General features: G+C 37.5%; 1 protein-coding gene across 2 annotated transcripts in view; it reads left to right on the top strand.

The window, feature by feature from the left end:
• Positions 1–17,522, top strand: part of MEGF10 (multiple EGF like domains 10) — a 99,162-nt gene that overhangs the window by 63,446 nt on the left and 18,194 nt on the right. For both annotated transcript variants that reach the window (XM_061475664.1, XM_061475665.1), the window contains exons 11-15: positions 452–572; positions 2,686–2,849; positions 5,143–5,245; positions 14,740–14,886; positions 17,078–17,212. In XM_061475664.1, coding sequence (XP_061331648.1) covers positions 452–572; positions 2,686–2,849; positions 5,143–5,245; positions 14,740–14,886; positions 17,078–17,212 — 670 coding nt within the window. The remainder of the gene's footprint in view (positions 1–451; positions 573–2,685; positions 2,850–5,142; positions 5,246–14,739; positions 14,887–17,077; positions 17,213–17,522) is intronic.

Here is a 17,522-nt window from a genome sequence, read left to right as displayed (position 1 = left end):
TTATAACTCACTTATTGTTACCTCTTCACTGGATGCTAGTCTGACAGAAAACATTTTACAGTATCACCATTCCTCTAGGAACAGTAACTCTGAAAACTTCAGCCAAATTAATTCTTAAAAATAGTTCCCGTATCTATATTATTTTCCATTAAACTGCTGCTGTATTGTGTTTTGTTTTCATAAAGGGCTTCTTTATTGCTGAAAATGCTGTCCATTGGTTTAACCAATGTGACCTGAGCTCTCCCAGCAACTAATAGTAAACTAATGCTTAGTGTAGACTTAAAAAGTATTAAGGACTCTCTGTCCCTTAAATTCAGGATAACTTAGTGACAGCCTAGGACAGTCAGGCTGTCAGTTTTTTGGCTTTTGTAGCATATGAGTCAGTCGTGGTCATTTATTAGTTGTATTGTCTGAACCTCCTTAAATAGACTCTTATTTTTGTGTAATTCAGGGTGCTACTTGTGGTACTCCTTGTCTTCTGGGAACATATGGAGTAAATTGTTCATCTGTATGCAACTGCAAAAACGATGCTGTCTGTTCACCAGTAGATGGTTCTTGTGCCTGCAAAGCAGGTAAGTATCCCTTATGATTAATTTTCTTTTCCTATAGAGAAGGAGAAAGAAAATTAATAAAAACTTAATAAAAAGCAGACCATCTTGAAGACCATATCACTAGATACTTTATGCTTCAGCTCCTCTGGGGGGGGTGAAAACAAGAACATCTGCTCAGAGAAGAGTATGCATGTCTCGTTTTCATGTTTCCTCCATGCAGTTCTTAGTGGCCTGGACACTTTGGCTGGGCAAATTACCGGTGCTTAATCTGAGATGGGACACCACTGATTCTTGTGGTAACACCATGGTCTGCTAGAAGGCTGCTGGTGCACCATTTATCTGATGTCAATCTTCCTAGTCAAAATACGTTAGCCTCAGGGAGTACCACCTCTGGCTGTCACCCTTGCCCCTTTCAGCATCACAGAGATGCAGACATTCCTGACAGTCCAGCACTGACACTGACATCTATTGGCTTTCTTTTTTTTTAATTTGAGTATTCTTTCTTTCATCAATTCTCTGACAAAACCTTGCCTACCCCCCTTCCCAGCCTGTGCCCTCTACAGTTCCCTGCTTCCATGAGAAACTTTCTGAATTTCCCGGTATTAGTGCGAGCAGACTTGTGTTCCTCGGTGCCTCTGCCTGGCTCTCTCCTGCTAACAGTAATTTCGATAGTCATCATACCTCCCACTAGCGACCGTATGTGCCTGTCCACCTCTCCATCTCCCAGTAGCCCATGCCTTTGGCTGGGGCAAAGGTACTTGAGACACCCTCCAGTGCTGGTTCTGCAGAGACAAACAAATCCCTTGCCCAGCCTATGTTACAGACACCCCCTCCCATCTAAAAATGTTTTTTCTGAAAAATACATAAAGGTTAAGAGTAGGTGAGAGGAGTTCAGAGTTAGACAAACAGCAATTACATTTGTGAGGGATTGGTAACAAATCTATTGTGTAGGAATATGGGGAGTTTCCAGTTTCTACTTTTGCCATAGACAGGAGAGCTGGTTCAGCTCTGTTAAGTAGCTAAGTAACTATGCTAAGTATCTAGGTCATGAGGAGAAAAACTTTTTTGAGCCATGCATAATCCTATCTTCTAGTGCATAACGCAGTTTTAGTCATAATGTGATGGAAAAGGGCAGCAAATGGTGACATTAAACTAAATCTAAATATTTGTCATGTAAGTGAAGGAAGTTCGTAAGTTCTGGAAAAACACTTGAGAAAAAATGCCTGGTTTTCGGTGAGGGTAGTATAATATTTTTTTCTTGAAATGACCCTTAAATTCAAAATTACCAAACCAGGGTATGAGGCAGCTTCATTTGAATACATGTGTTTTGCATAGTCTATTGATTAGGCTCAGGGTGGAATTGTTTTTCCTTTTGCTTCCTGTAAACAAGGTACAAAATTAGAAACTCAGTGTGTGTCATTCCTGATGATAACATACGACTGGTTCATGCCATTCCTCTTGTATCCAATAGATGATCACATTTTAGAAAATCTATTTACATGTCTGTCTATGCAGTGGGCGGTCTGTGAATCACTGCTATCAGGCATAATCACTGGTGAATGCTGCATTTTAGAACCTTTTTCCATTGTATTCTTTTCTCAGTATTTGGAAAGCAGTACAGAAACCATCTAAAAGTTCTATGTATCCTTAGAGAAATCCAACTTATGCACTACTTCGATGTTTTTGGTTTTTTTTGTCTAAGATTTCTGTTAAAATCATATTGCAGAACTGTCTGTATTGAACACTGGTGGAAGAATTATGACAGTAGCAGCTTTCTAGGGAAAATATTCCTAATTTTTTTTCAAGCTGTGCCTTAACACTTTCAGTATAGTTTAATGCTTATTAGTGAAATTTCAAGGTGTCTCTGTTTTCATTTCAGATCTCCCATCAATTGCTTTTGTATGTTGGCACTGATCTGCAAAAGTGTGCTGTGCACAGATGTTACAAGGTGCCCTTGGGCACCGTTGTTCAAACCTGGGCAAATTCTAAGCTGAAACTGCTGATACTAGCCTGTAGTTAATGTTACTCTAGTATCACAGATCTCCAAGAGATGCCACATGTAGGCAGAGGCAAACATCCTCACAGAAGAATGGGGCAAAACCTGATTAATTTGCCACTTTCTTAATTTTGGCAGGTTGGCATGGTGTAGATTGCTCAATAAATTGTCCCAGTGGTACCTGGGGACTTGGCTGTAACTTAACTTGCCAGTGTCTTAATGGAGGGGCTTGCAATGCTCTGGATGGAACCTGTACCTGTGCCCCGGGCTGGAGAGGAGAAAAATGTGAACTCCCTTGCCAGGTAGTTTAATAATTTCACTGAATTTTGCACTGGGGGGTAATGCTGGGCATGGTCATGCTCTTTTTGTTCTTCTAATTTCATGGGAATTAAGAGCACTGCAGTTGGTAGCCCATATACAACTGGGTTCCAGATCAGGGATGCGCACCAGCAATTCTTCTGCAAGAACTCTGCTGCTCAGCATGCCAGAGAACTTCTGTTGGCTCTCCTTTTCTTCTCTACTGTCTTTTCCTCACTTTTGCGATACTTACTGCTTAGCAGGCTGTTGATTTAATATAACTCTATTAGGGATTGTATTCAGGAATTACCTGAACATAAACCTTTTAAATTCCCCTCCCATATCACATTCAGGCTTCTGTCAGTTTGAACTTGCTTTACTGAGCAGTAACATGATATGGAGAGGCTGACCAAAGCACAGTGTGAGACTGGAAACTGAACCTCTGTTTTGAATGAAAATTTGCTCTCTCAAACTGCTCTTGGAATACTCAGAAGGAATATTTTTCTCTGAGTTTTGTTTGTTTGTTTGTTTTAAAATGAGGTATAGTGTACACTGATCCAGTGAGTAAAGTGGCAAGCAAATTCTAAAATATTCTGGAAAGTTGATTAGAGTACCATCTGTGCATGTTGATGCAGTGTTTCCAACAATACATCTCCATCAGAAGACTAATTTTTCTTCTTCCGAAAGCAGGTTTGTTTATCACTTAGTGTCTTGATTCTGAAGAATGATTCTGTCTCCCAAGCTCCATTAGCTCTTCCAAAACTGCCTTATTAAAAAAAAAAATAGTTATTATTTCATGGCATTGGCTTTGCTGTTCCAAATTCAGCAAAATAATGCTTAAAAGCATTTTTATTTTATATAATTGAGCACGCCCATATTCACTGTCTTGCTTGCTCTGTCTGTGTCAAATGATGTCCCAAGCATTTACATATTTCAAATGCCTTTTCTGCCTCAAAATTCCAGAACAGGAGAATAAACAGAAAACTAACTCAGATGTGTCCACTGTTGTCTGACTTTTCTCTTGTTGAACAAAGTGTATTTAAATCAATGTATTTCAGTTTGTTTTGATAACTTCAGAAAATTAGTATCACTGCCCAGATTGTTATCCAATATTTGACTGAAGTTTGAACTTCAATCCAAATACATAGCAGACTAAAAATACTGCAGAACAGCAGATACATTTTCATACAGGTTTTATTCTGATTTTTAATGTGGGTGAGACCAATTTTTAACCTCAAATTTAAATGATTGGGTTTTAAACCTCATATGTTTTTTCCTTTTTGCCTTTGCTGTGCATAACCCCACATTATGTTAAATTATGTTATTTTATATTATTATTATAATATATATATTATGTTAAATTATACTTGCTTTTTACATAGTTTTTTAATTTGGTTTTGACACTTCTGTAAAATCAATTTAGTGTTGTACTTTGCCTTGTTTTGAGAATGCAATTATAAAGATTTTTCTCTTTTCAGTTTCTCAGATCGATTTTGTATGGAGTTACCCCCAAACGTTTGTGCCGTCTTCTACAGAAGAAGCAGAAAAGGCAAATTTAAGTGTTTAGATGTAGTTCTATGAAAATCAGCTGTGTTCTTTTGGCACAGCTGAATACCCCAAGACGGGTGTTCGACTTTGTAATCTCTCTTGTGGTTCAAGAAATGTCTCATAGCCAAAAAATAATTTTGTTTTGTACACTGTCTCATAGCCAAAGAGCTTCTTTTTTTTTTACATAGTATACGCTGTAATGCAGAAGGAAGGATTTTAATCAAATGAAAGTGATGGAGTTTGCATTGTTAAGCAATAAAATTCACACTGAAGGCATATTTTAATCTAATGTTTTACTACTCTTGTTTAGAAGTTGTGGCTTTATGCAATAGTAGTTTTGACCAACATATAAAGTGCTGAGGGTCTGAGGCAGAAGGGAGACTAAATTACTTTTCCATCAAGGGACATCATGGTCCTGGAATAGGAACTCAGCTGTAGGAGAAATTAGAGGGACAAGTACAAGAAAGTTTTCATTGCAGCCTGTTACTGTGTTCTGAATCATTATCTCCAGGTCCATTAGTCTGGGATTTTTCAGGAGAATGTAATAAATTCTTATATTTCCCTTTTAAATGGAGAATGGAGGTGTAGGCCACAAGAATGTTCCAAATGCCATTTTATATTAAGAAAGCAGATTATGGATGCAGGAATGATCAGTGGTTGCTTTTTGAGGCTGCACTGACCAGAACTTGTTCTCCTCTAACTTCCGCTTGTCATCATCTCTGGGTTGTTTGGTTTCTTTTGTTGCCACAGGATGGCACATACGGTCTGGACTGTGCTGAACGCTGTGACTGCAGCCATGCGGATGGTTGTCATCCCACCACAGGATACTGTCGCTGTCTGCCGGGATGGTCAGGTACAAAAGAGACTGTTGTGAAGGACAAGAGAGTTTCCAACATGTTTGGGGCTTGGTATTGTATTTTGATTTTGTGGGTAGAGGAGGAACGGAGGAGTTTGTGGGATTGGAAGAAGAAACGGGACAGTTCTGTGGCTGCTTCTACATATGATTCACATGTTGAAAATCTGTTGAGCATGGGATCCACGGATAACTGGGAATAGAAGGGGAAATCTTAACACTTGGGTACCTCTACCGTATGGTTTCTTATGAAAGTGATGTGTAATCTAAACATTCAAGGTTGAGCTGGAAGCTTTGGTAAGTACAGCATCACATCCAGGAACTCAGAAAGCTTTGCTCAGGCAGCCAAGAAGAGGATAAACCTTGCAGATACTGTGCTGCCATTTGAGTTTCTCAAACTGTTGGAAAAATTGTTTCTCTGCACATATTTTTTGTATGTAAAATTGTTGCACCTTTTTTCACAAAGTTTCTGCAACATTTTCATTGTGGTTTTAAGAACTATATATATTTAATTATTATTCAAAATTTGAATTTGACACTCTTGTTACCCTGACTAATTTGTGGAAAGCATTTTTTTTTTTTTAAATCTGATGAATCTATGCAAGGGCAAGCTGTCATGCAATGTTCCCTTTATCTCTAGGAGGTAGCTTTAGTGCTCACTTAGATTTCTAAGCAATAAGTGTTGGGAATACTCTTCCATCTTCTGTGAGGTTTAATTCACACTGTAAGTTTGCCCCTCTCCAAGTGTTCGTGACTTTGTCTCACTGGGATATTGTTAGTGTTGCATAGGTCAGGTTTCATATCACCTGTCTGCGTGGACTCCTTCCTTTAATAATGAGAAGTTAGCATGAAAAACACACATTAAGTGAATAAAGCATGTTTCTGCTGTGAAAAGAAAAGGGATGTGTTCTTTTTTTTGTGATTTCAGATATCATTTACTATTATTTATTGTCCACTCATTTATAAGTTAATATTTTTCCTAAGTAACTTGCGAGTTCATGATATAATTGTTTTCTTTTTTCTCTGGTGCTTGCTTCCAGACATTTATTTGAAAAGTTTAGCAAATAATTATTCTCACAGAATTTTGTGTAGAGCTTATGACTTCCTTGGGAACAGTCCTTACTAAGTTTTTTGTCCAACTTTGATTTTTGTATGCCTTTCTCCCCCTCACCCCCATAGCTCCCTAGATGGATCACAGGCATTTTGTTCAAAGTATATTTTATACTTACAGTCTGCAGTTCAGGTTGATTAGTTGTAGTTGATTACAGCTTACCTGGTGTTTTTTAATGCTTTCTGTTCAGATAAACGTGACTTTTGTAAGTACTGGGGGGAAAGGGGATCAGAAGTATCTCCCAGGGATACAGCCGTGGGCAGAAAGGGCTCTTGCTTTGCTTTGAAAGTCCAAACCCATTTATGATTTCTGCAATTTGTCTGTATGTTGAGCTTCTGCCAAGTTCTTTGAGAAGGCCTGTCTAACCATTGGGTCTCCTGCTTGTCACACTTTCCAGTGTGAAAGAGAGAGTCTTCCAGAGCCAGCACTCACCTAACTGTGCCAGCAGTTTGTTGGTTTTAATCCTTTTCCCCAAGCTGCAGGTTGTCTTAACATCAGTCACTCAGATACCTCTAGGAAGTTACTACCACAAGGACGCAAAAATAATAAAAGTTATCTGAGTGAATTGTAAAAATATACTATTAGCATTATGCCATCTATTCCTATTTTGTGAGACACTACTTTGTATTTATTTTGTTATGATGTTAATGGCTTTTGACGAATTCTTACTCACAGCTAGTTTCAGGTAATCGTGAGTGTGTGTTTGGACAACTTTCTCAAACTTGTATTTGGATCTTCTCAAAATTTGATTCCTTAAATTAACAAATATATTAAGCACAGAATACTCATATTAAAAACATGTGAACAGTTCCTAATCTTGAGCAACCATGGTGTAGGCAGTTAGAGCTGTTCACAATTTCCAGATGTACTGCTCAAAATACATCTTGCAAGTGTTCTAAAACTGAGACCAAAAGTATGTTACTGAGTGAGCCATATTAAAATAAGTAGTTTAGAAAGGCTGTACAAAAAAATGTAGCAACTTTCTGTAAGAGGTATAAAAGTTACCTAGCCAGTGTGCTACAACTAACCTAGGATGTGACAACGGCTTCAAGCATAGCACAAACCTTGACTGTGCTTGAGTTCAGGTATTGAAAATGTAACAATATTTTTGCCTTCAGTGAAATTTTTTTTTGTCTCCATTTTTTAGTAAGGAAAAAGATTTCACTAGAAAGATACTTCATGCATGATTACAGATAAAAATTGAGTATCTGTCCCTGGATGATGCCATCACAACAGTGTGTGTAACAGACTAGTTTCAACATGTTGGTGATGTCTAGACAGACAATATAACATAAACAGCATAGTTAGCTTTATACTGAGTGTCTGGAAAAACCCTCCTCCCACACTTCACATGTCAGAGCAATACCCATGAGGAATTCGGTCTTTGTGTAGGTGCTTATATTTAGAATGATTAAAAAAAACAGAGAATACTTTAGAAACAGGTTCTCAAATAGCTGTACTGCAATGTTACATTGGAGAGATAGAATTAGATTGCAGGATTACGGGAGGTGCTATGTGTATTTGTGTGCATAATAGGTGGAGAATCAGATGGAGGCTTTGTGAAAATATAGAAGGGTACTAAAATGAAACAAATTATGTTAGAATAGCTTAGAATTTATTTTCTGCTAAATTTGTTAAAGTAAACATCAGACTTAATAGATTTTTGGTGGTTAGTAGTACCTACCAAAAAGAACCAAAGAGAGGAAGAAACTGATTTTGGATCAGTCTGATGCTTATCTAACCCAAATGAAGGATTTTAGTTGTTTAAAAAACATTGAGAGAGTAATGTTAAAAAATACATTTGAAGAGGCTTAGAAATGTAGTTAGTGAGTCTCTTTTCTGTTTCAACTAGAATAAATTGATGAGTGCAAGGTGAACTCCCTCAGCTGTTTTGATGCCACCAAAATTATATAAAGTTTCCAAATACATATTTTAAATGTAGTATTTTTCTCAGCCCTGTGCACAGAGCGGTTGTCTACACTTTCCCCAAGGAATTTAATCAGAGGGAATAGTTTATGTAACTTTGCAAAAATAAGCGAAGGGTGGAAGGCTTTTTCCCTTGCTGGGTGACAAAGTTGTACTGTAATGCTGAGGAACAGGAAACATGATGCACAGGGAGGGAGGTCACTAGCCTAGTACTGTGCATGCTCACTTGCATAGGGAGGGATCTCTGAGCTGCTGAAGTGGACATAAGTGCTACTGCCATCTACCAAAGGGGTAGCCTAGCTAATATCCTACCCTTTACTTTCATCTCAAGATACAGCTGCAGCTGACCACTTGGACAACAATAAGATGCTATATAGTTTAGCGGTTTTAAGTGTGTTATTTTATTTTTAAGAGGCCCAATATATTATCTTTTGCTTCTTAGGTCCTAGTTCTGAACAAACACGTAAGTTCAGTTACTGACTATTGTGTTTTCATGAGCTGCTATAAAATTAAAGAAAAAATTTGTTTTCATTGGTTTCTATTTTAATTTAGGGTTTCTGTTTTTAATTTACGTTCTGTTGCCTATGAGGATAGTCAGATTTTTTTCATCTAAACAAAAGTGACTTCCTTTATGGGACTCTTGTTAGGAATCCTACACTCTCTAATTTACACCAAATGCTCCCTGTACAGCAGCCTTATTCTGCTTAAAAAAGCAAGAGTTAAGGATGATGTTTTTCCTGGCAATCTGACCATTCCATCACATTCCAGGAGCCACATGATAGGATGGCACAAATGAGAAACACTGCCCACGCTGAGGATGATGTCTGCCCCAAATGCTCTTGTCCCTTGACTTTTTCACTTTATCTCATAAGCAACTTTTCTTCATTTGGAGAGAGTGCAATAGTTAGACAGGGGAAGAATAAGAACCATTAAAATAGAAAGCAGATGAAAGACACAGAAAATGTATTCCTGCAGTAGGCAATGGTAATTAATTCTTCTAGCAATTCTTCTAGTAATTTATACCAAAACATTATATAACTTTGAAGAGCCACCTCTACCATTTCTCTCAGTGACCACAATCCATGTTAACTGTTAATTTCATATCTTAATTCTGCAAGCAACTGTCAAAATACAATCTTTCTAAATTCCCTAAAAGATTAGAAAATTAACATTCTTGCAAACTGAGATTTCACAGTACATCATTGTAAAAAGAACAAGGTTTTTTTCTCCAGACAGTTTGCATTATAGTAATGTGGTTGTTAATCTGTGTGATAACACCTTACTGTTGTGCTTTTTTGGGTGCAGTTCTTCTGGACTACTCTGTGAAGAAATGCCATGTCATACCACATTTGTTATTTTTAAAATCAATTTAAAGGTTAGGTGGTGCCAGGGATTACTAAACACCGCGAGTCTGCTATCTGTAACAAAACAATAGCATTGGTTTGTGTGAAAAACAGATGCAGTAATATCAGCCTACATTTTACCAGTGTGCACAGTATTCATTCATATGCTACAGCAGATAGGGTGTTGGTGGCTTTTTGCTGTGCTGAACACCTGCTGACACTAGTCAGATTGCCCATCACCAGATGTGTTGTTTCTGTGAGGAAGCGCTGTGCCTTTCCATGTGCTCCTGACATTATTTCTAAGAGGCATATTTGTTGCTGGATTATAACAGGGAGGACTGCCATCTGACACCTGCCACACTGATGCAAATAACCAGGTCCCCTGGGAAGTGCTAACCACAACTCTCCTTCGGTCCCTAGCTTTTAATGTCTAATGCATTTTCTTCCCCTCTTACATAGCAGAATGAAAGATATAAACCTGTACTTTTTCATGGGTCTCCCTCTCCTTAAGAGTGAGAAACAAGCTCTGCTAGAGTGGTGTGCGTGGTGCGGGCACCTTGGTCAACCCAAGAGGAGAACCTTTTGCAAGAACATGGGTTTCTCTCCCCCTTGGCTGATTTCCACATGGCTCTTGATGCATGAGGTCCCTCCCATTGTGATGAATATTCAGTGTGCCACAGAATGCAACTATATGCAGGCACTGTGTCTTGATAAGTATCGTATTTACTTTCCAAACCTAGGGAGATGAGTTCTTCAATAAGAGGTTTGGCCTACCCTACATCTGGACTTAACTGTGTCTGTATCTCTATTGCCTATCTGTTCTGCTGGGTCTTTATGTGGAAGAAATACCAGTCTTTACAGTGCTGGTTTTGTTTACAAGCTTTTGTAGCTGTCTTCCTACCGGAACTCATGGGCACAAATTCTCCTGCTGCAGCAGCGAAGAAGCAACAGTCTGAACTTCTAAAGAAATATCTTCGATCCTTTCATTAACTCCTTAATTTAAGACACTTTTCTTTAGTCTTCTGGCTGCCTTCAGCTAGTGGGCAAGGTACTTCCCTTAAAGACAATTCACTGCTAAATAGTGCCTACAATGTTTTTCACCATATCCCTGTAGTGTTTTTCTCCTTTCTTTGAGCTGCTCCTCCATCAATGGACAGAAAAGGAGGGGAGTAATTGCCACCACCAGAAATCTCAGTTTCCTTGAGCAGATGTGATCTAGTGTTTCTATCTCTCATACAAAGGGAGAATATGAAGAGTGAGGTCTTGGACCATAATGTAAATATATCATTAGCTTTAATGACACAAAGATTTCCCCAGGTTTTGAGGGCTTGATCTTTCTCTTATTTAGGCTGTTGTATATCCAGTTTAGCTCTAATATAGGGGAAGTATACCAATACACAAATAGGTTTTAATTCTGAGAGTCTCTACTGGAAAGCTCCATGTTTTGTGAAGATATGTATAGCAAATACATGTTCTTCATGAAAAAAAAAATATTTTTAAAGTTTGAATAGCTACTTATCAGACTAATGGAAACCTAACAAGCTATGAAATAGCACTTAGTCCAATAATAAATTATCGGGAAGAATGTAAGAAATTATTGGTAGATTTTTTTCCCCCTTCAAGTGCTAAAACAAATTAGCTCTCCATTGATCAGAATTGGATGGATCATTAAGTTTCAACTTGCAAATATAGCATAGGGAGTATGTAAACACTCTGCTGGCATGGGCCGAAACTATGGTATACCTAAAGAATTTATTTACTTCATTCATGCAATTACGAATGCTGGGGGAATGCTGATTTAGATGTGAGGCCCCCAGCATAAAGCACTGGGCATTAAATGCATGAGCATTTCTTCAGAGTAGCTTAGCTGAAGTTTATCATGACCATTCAGCTATTGCCTAGCAACTTGTGAAGGCCATCAAAGAGCTCTTTGTCCATAGCTCTGGCAAAAACATTTCCTCTCATATATCCTTATCACTATCAAAATCAACATGAAAAAAACTTATAAAAACCAATTTAATTTTATAAGAGATTAATACTCGCTTGAAATTGCGGCAATTGCCAGTACAATGTTGATGCCATTATTGTAAAAGCTGAGTCTAATCTTGCTTTGTAAGTTCTAGTAAAAGTGTTTTTTTTTTTCCTCAAAAACGTTTAGCTCTTCTATAAAAGCATACCTTTCTTTGCTGAAATTTCATATAAAGCGTCAGTCTGGAAAATTCTTTTTTCAATTTTTTAATCCTTTTAATATTTCTAACCTATTCTTTCTCAAAAATACACATTTGATTTTTACACCTATAAGATGTGAAACTCAGTTTCTTTAAGTGCCTTGTGAACTTATCTAAATAACAGTGAGTGAGATTGTAAAATCTTTTTATAAGTAGAGATGCAGTAAGTCACTGAATGTACTGGTCTTTCGGCTTTGCTACATACATTCTTGGCATGCACACAGAGGACTGAAATTAATTTTGCTTGTGATCAATAATGAATAGAATAGAATTCTTTCTGCAGGGGAACAGAAGTAGTATTCAGCACACTTGTAGTATGTTATACTCCCACAGTTATTACCCAGTGATACTCAGGATGCACTGTTTCTTTGCTAAGTAGGGGGATACCATTCTTCACCTGACTATAAGGGGTGAAAGTGGGAAAAAAAAAAGATATTTTTTTCAGTTTCCCTAATGGATAATTTTCCCTGATGTGTACTGGAGGAAATTTTTCCTTTTTATTTTTAATAGTAGTTGTTGGCTCTTTTAAGTATCGTGGATCTATGCAGTATGGGGCCCATTGTCTTTTCTATCCTAGTGTGCCCAGTATCACCCTTTGACACCATGCTGTCATAAAGCATCCTCTGTTCACAGATCAAGATGATATAATTGAGCCTGTTGTTATTGTATGTCACTGGTCTACATAATCTCAGATAATGCACTATGGTAACTCTTGGCAACTGCTGACTTGTTAATAGTGACCATTGTATACTGAACACTACTGAAACCCATTAAAGCTCTGTGAAAAATGTCTTTTCTCTAGCAGGGTTCAGTAACTGAAGCTATGTATGATATGACAGATAACACGTGAGCGGAATGCTAGGCTCAATTCTGAGATGCTCTGCATGTGTCTACTTATGCTTTCACAGACTTACAAACCTGAGTTCTCAAATTTGGGAACCTAAAGCAGAGCGATTTCTTACAAATTGAAATGTAAGTGGTCTTGTTTCTAAAAAAGGCACTGTGATCTCATCCAGCTCATGTGCATCAGCATTTCTCAAAATCAAACCACTCTATTTTATCTATTTATCCACAAATAGGGAGTTAATGAAAAGGTTGACCCAGGCTACTGAGAAGCAAGCCTACAGTGCCTCTCAAATGTAGATGAATAAAGGAGAATGACATTACTTACACAGGCAAAAATGAAAAAAAAAAAAATAAGTAGTGATATAAGAGAGCTTTCATTTCTTGACAATAAATTTGGTTTAGATCAGTATTAACCAACGGTCATTGTACAGTTGGGGCTTTCAGGTGGCCTATGTACTGTCTGCTGCTGGTTGGTGTCTGGATTCTAAAAGACATGTACCTTTCTCCCTTGCTGGCATAAATTGGTGCGATCTGTTGAACCACATATTTGATTATTCAGTCTGTTGATTGTGTTGCAGAGAAGCAAACAATCTGAGAGCCTAGAGTTTCCCTAACTCCCTAGTTAGGGAGTTAGGTATTTGGATATAGGCAGCTTTACAAAGCAAATGCTGCAAGGGTTGAGGAATAATCTCTAAGTCTGGTCTATCAGTAAACAGTATATTTTTTTTTTTCAGCATTGTTACGAACAGTAGGTTTTGCTCTTCAAAGTTAAAAGAACTTTTTAGTGGCAACATGTGAAACTGCTTTGCTTTTTTATGACACTGGCAGCCAGTGAACCTGTGGCATATATTGCTGGAAATCCTTACAAAGCAAGACATGATTGTGGCTGGATCCAGTCCACTTTTCCTTTAGCGAAGGGCTTCATTCAGTAGAAGCATTACAATAATACTTAATTGTTAATCCAAAGTACTGTAGACACAATACGGTCCGAGTTCCACCGTGGTGCCCGCTGGCATTTAGCATGCAGCATGCTTTTAGAAAGCAGACAGTGAAAAAAGCAAACAGGAAAGTGATATTTAATGTTGCTGCATTGCAAAGAAATAAAACATCACATGACTGGATGACTGCAATTAGCAATTTGTATTATGATTTATGTATAGGGTTTCAGGTTGTGGCCATTTTATAATAAATTTTGTGTCAAAAATGGTTAGACAAAGCACTGACTGACCAGCATCCTTAACACTGTTGCAGCTAAGCATTTTGGAATGTTCACATGGTGTGTTTGGGAACCCTTTGTGTGTGCTACATTTTTCCATTTGGTATGAGGCTGAGCAGTAATCAGTTCATGACTAATTAGAAATCATTCCATGTCCTGCACCCTATTATTAAATAAAATTATGTCAGACCTTAAGTATTTTTACATTGAGGAGGAAAAGTTTTTGCAAAACATTTTGTCGTGCATTTCCCTAACATTAAAATTGAAAATAAGCTTTTGCTGTTTTGAAACACCCATTATGGAGAAAGCGAAAGCCATTATTTTGCTGCATTTAAATTACTTTCTTCTTTTTATTCTTTTTATTGATACGAATGATGAAAGTGAGAGAAATAAAAGACCTTTTAAAATTTTTATATGTGTAAAGGTCTTGGAAAACTATCAAACTCTTTATCCTACTCAGAGGTTTGCATTTTTCTTTGTAGATATTAAAGTATCTGCAAGCAGGAAGCCTGGAGGTAGCATCCCATTGAGCTCTTATGTTCCCTGTAAATCTGCAGGAGTGCTTTCCTGTTACAGAACTCAGGATCAGCCCTTATGTACATCTTTCAAAACTGGAAAATGAAAGAAATTAATTGTTCTGGGGGAAGGCAGGAGCAGAGATGCAAGTTTACCTTGTTATATTTTCCTGATGTTAATGATATTTTAATAAATAAGTTTTGTGAGCTTTATTTTAAAAATGAGTTCTTCGGGGACTAAAGGTTTAAACTAACTACATGTAAGAGTTCTTTACAAAGGCTGGCAGTTTTGTTTATTTATGGTTGCAGGAATTCACTGTGACAGTGTGTGTGCTGAGGGACAGTGGGGTCCAAATTGCTCGTTGTCTTGTTACTGCAAAAATGGAGCATCCTGCTCTCCAGATGACGGAATCTGTGAGTGTGCACCAGGATACAGAGGCACCACTTGTCAGAGAAGTAAGGACAAAATAAATGCTTTAAAATCTCTGTTTCTCCCTCCCTTACTTGGAATATAATACCATAATGCTTTTTTAATTGTAGTATAAAGTACTATGAAGCACTCTTTGACTGGATATTGTGTCAAAGGGTATGAATATGCAGAAATAAGTGTTACTTGAAATTAAAAAGTGTTTCCAACTAGTAGTGCTCTTCTTGTAGAACTTTCGTTTACTGTCTGTGCTGTGACATTTCTATGCACATGACTTTCAAAGAAACAAATTCAGTACGGCATTCCTTTCTAAAGGCAAACATTTCCAGATGTCGTTGATGAACATTAACTTCGTAATACATATTTTAGTAGGTAAATAAAACATGTATGAGATTCAGCAGCTAGACACCCAGGCTTCCCATTGAGTCTAATCATTGGCTAAATTACTACCTTCTTTTAACGCTTATTTTGAAGCAGCAAAGAATGGCCGGAGGGATAAGGCCTTACGGTAAGTAGATGATATCATGTGTACATATAGCTGCATTTGGAAAAATTGTCTCTGTAAAATTTAAATGTTACAAGAAGAGATACAGGTGAACTGAGGCAAAATATACCAAAAACAGGGAGGCAAAAATAAGCTGATGCACAAAATATCTACCCTTCCAAGATTTGTCGCAGTTTGTCAGCAATCTAGCTGCCTTCAGTCTGAATTGTTGAAGGTGTGAGGAAAAGGTGTTCAGAGAAGAGGAACTGAGTCCTCTGCACTTGGAGGGTAACCCTGTTTTGAGAGGTCTTCCAGAAATAGGGTCAAGAAGTAGGTGTAGTAGGCCAAGTGGAGTTGCTTATAGGCTCTTCAAAAGAGGCTTAAAGGCAGGAGATGACATGATATGGTTACTAGAAGGCAGAAGGAGAACCAGAGGAGGAAAAAGTCTTACAGTCTAGGAAAGGCAAGATTTCAAGCTGAAAAATGTAATTGCCTATGGCACTGCTAAATCCCACATTAGTGTGGCATTAGCATTCCTTAAGCATTTTTAACTAAATGCAGAAATTATTGTTACTATCTAATCTCTAAAGGCCTAGCAGTTAATCGGTTAATCCAAAGGCAGACTAAGTGTAACACTACATATAAAAATGGTCCCAGTGTTTTGGAACTGTGCCTATAACCTGGACAAGAGGCTTCCAGTCCAGTGGCTGTCAGAGTCCCTCTCTGATGTACGGTCTGGAGGCTAGGAAGACAAAGGTCATATGAATAATTTGGATCTCAGTCAGAAAGTGCCTTTTCAGTAAACAGGAAGACCTTTTGGCACTGTTTCACTACGAAAAGTTAATCTCTCTAGAGAGGTCTGGCCAGATAACTTCTCTCAAGTGTATAATTAAAAGACTGAATCTTGAATGAAATTAAAATGGAAAAGATTCCAAGCTAGTTTTCATCAGTGCTAATTGCTGCTGTGAAACAGGTATTTCTCTTGATGCATTACCTAATATTCTAATTTATCAGGAAATAAATGTCAAAAGGGATTAAAGCAACAAAGGAGATTTTATGCAAGTCTTTTTATTTAAATTTTTTCCTCCTCCATTTTTTTTTTTTTAAGAAATGAGTGACTTTAGTGTAAGAATTAAGTAGATGACTCTGTATTTCTGCTCTAAGGTTCCCTAAATTTTAGATGATGCATAGCTGTCTGTACCATGTAATGAGTACAGTGAATATAAATAAAAGGATGAATGGAAAACATTTGTATGTTTTTCTCAGTGAAGTAATGGCTATTTGTATTTTAAGTTAGAAAATACAGAAGTCAAGATCTAAGATGACCCTAGTCATCTAAAGATAAAACTACCCACTCTACTTTTTTTAAATTGCTTTTCTTCAAAGGTGCTTTAAAAGACATTGATGTTGCAGAGGACATGTAATGTATAGCAAAATACATATAATATGTATAGTATACATGCATTTCAAACATAACTCAAAGGCACTGAGGCCTGACAGGTAATGGAATGAAACTAAATCATTACTAAATAGAATATAGTCAACCCTTGAGGAAGATGAGCAAATCTCCTTTTGTGAGTAAAGCAGGGGACTTTATAAATAACAACCACCACTGCAATTCTTGTGTATTTAGAAAGGAGAGCTAATTCAAGGTTAGGAACTCATGCACTGAAGAGTAGTTCACAGCCACAGAGAAAATACAGGAAGCAATGACTATTTGTTCTTTCTAATTCCAGTTTGTTCCCCTGGGTTTTATGGACACCGCTGCAGCCAGACATGCCCACAGTGCGTACACAGCAGCGGTCCCTGCCACCACATTACTGGCTTGTGTGACTGCTTACCTGGATTTACAGGAGCCCTCTGTAATGAAGGTACATGTTATAATAAAGACTTTATGGGGTGCAGACCAAGCACTGTAATAATTTTAATGTCATAATTTGGAAATAATGAAACCAAAAATAGTTTCTGGTTTAGTATGTGCAGCTTATAAATTAGAAATCCTAAGCAGGTTTAAGCTGTTTGAACATTTGATCCTGAAGTATAAAACCCGTTGTATCCTTGTTTGCATTATTTGTGTAATGAGTATGTATACTGGTCTTACCAGAACTTTTAATGCCTTACTTTAACATTATACTAAGCAACACATTTCTTGATCCAAGTACCAGTTGCTTTCTCTTGAAA

Source organism: Pezoporus flaviventris, unplaced genomic scaffold, assembly GCF_033815535.1.
Source record: "Pezoporus flaviventris isolate CSIRO_AGI_PZ_B2104156 unplaced genomic scaffold, CSIRO_AGI_Pfla_v1 ptg000086l, whole genome shotgun sequence".
Lineage (NCBI taxonomy): Eukaryota > Metazoa > Chordata > Aves > Psittaciformes > Psittacidae > Pezoporus > Pezoporus flaviventris.
Note: the sequence above shows the minus strand (reverse complement) of the source record. Positions and strands in the feature narration are given on the sequence as shown.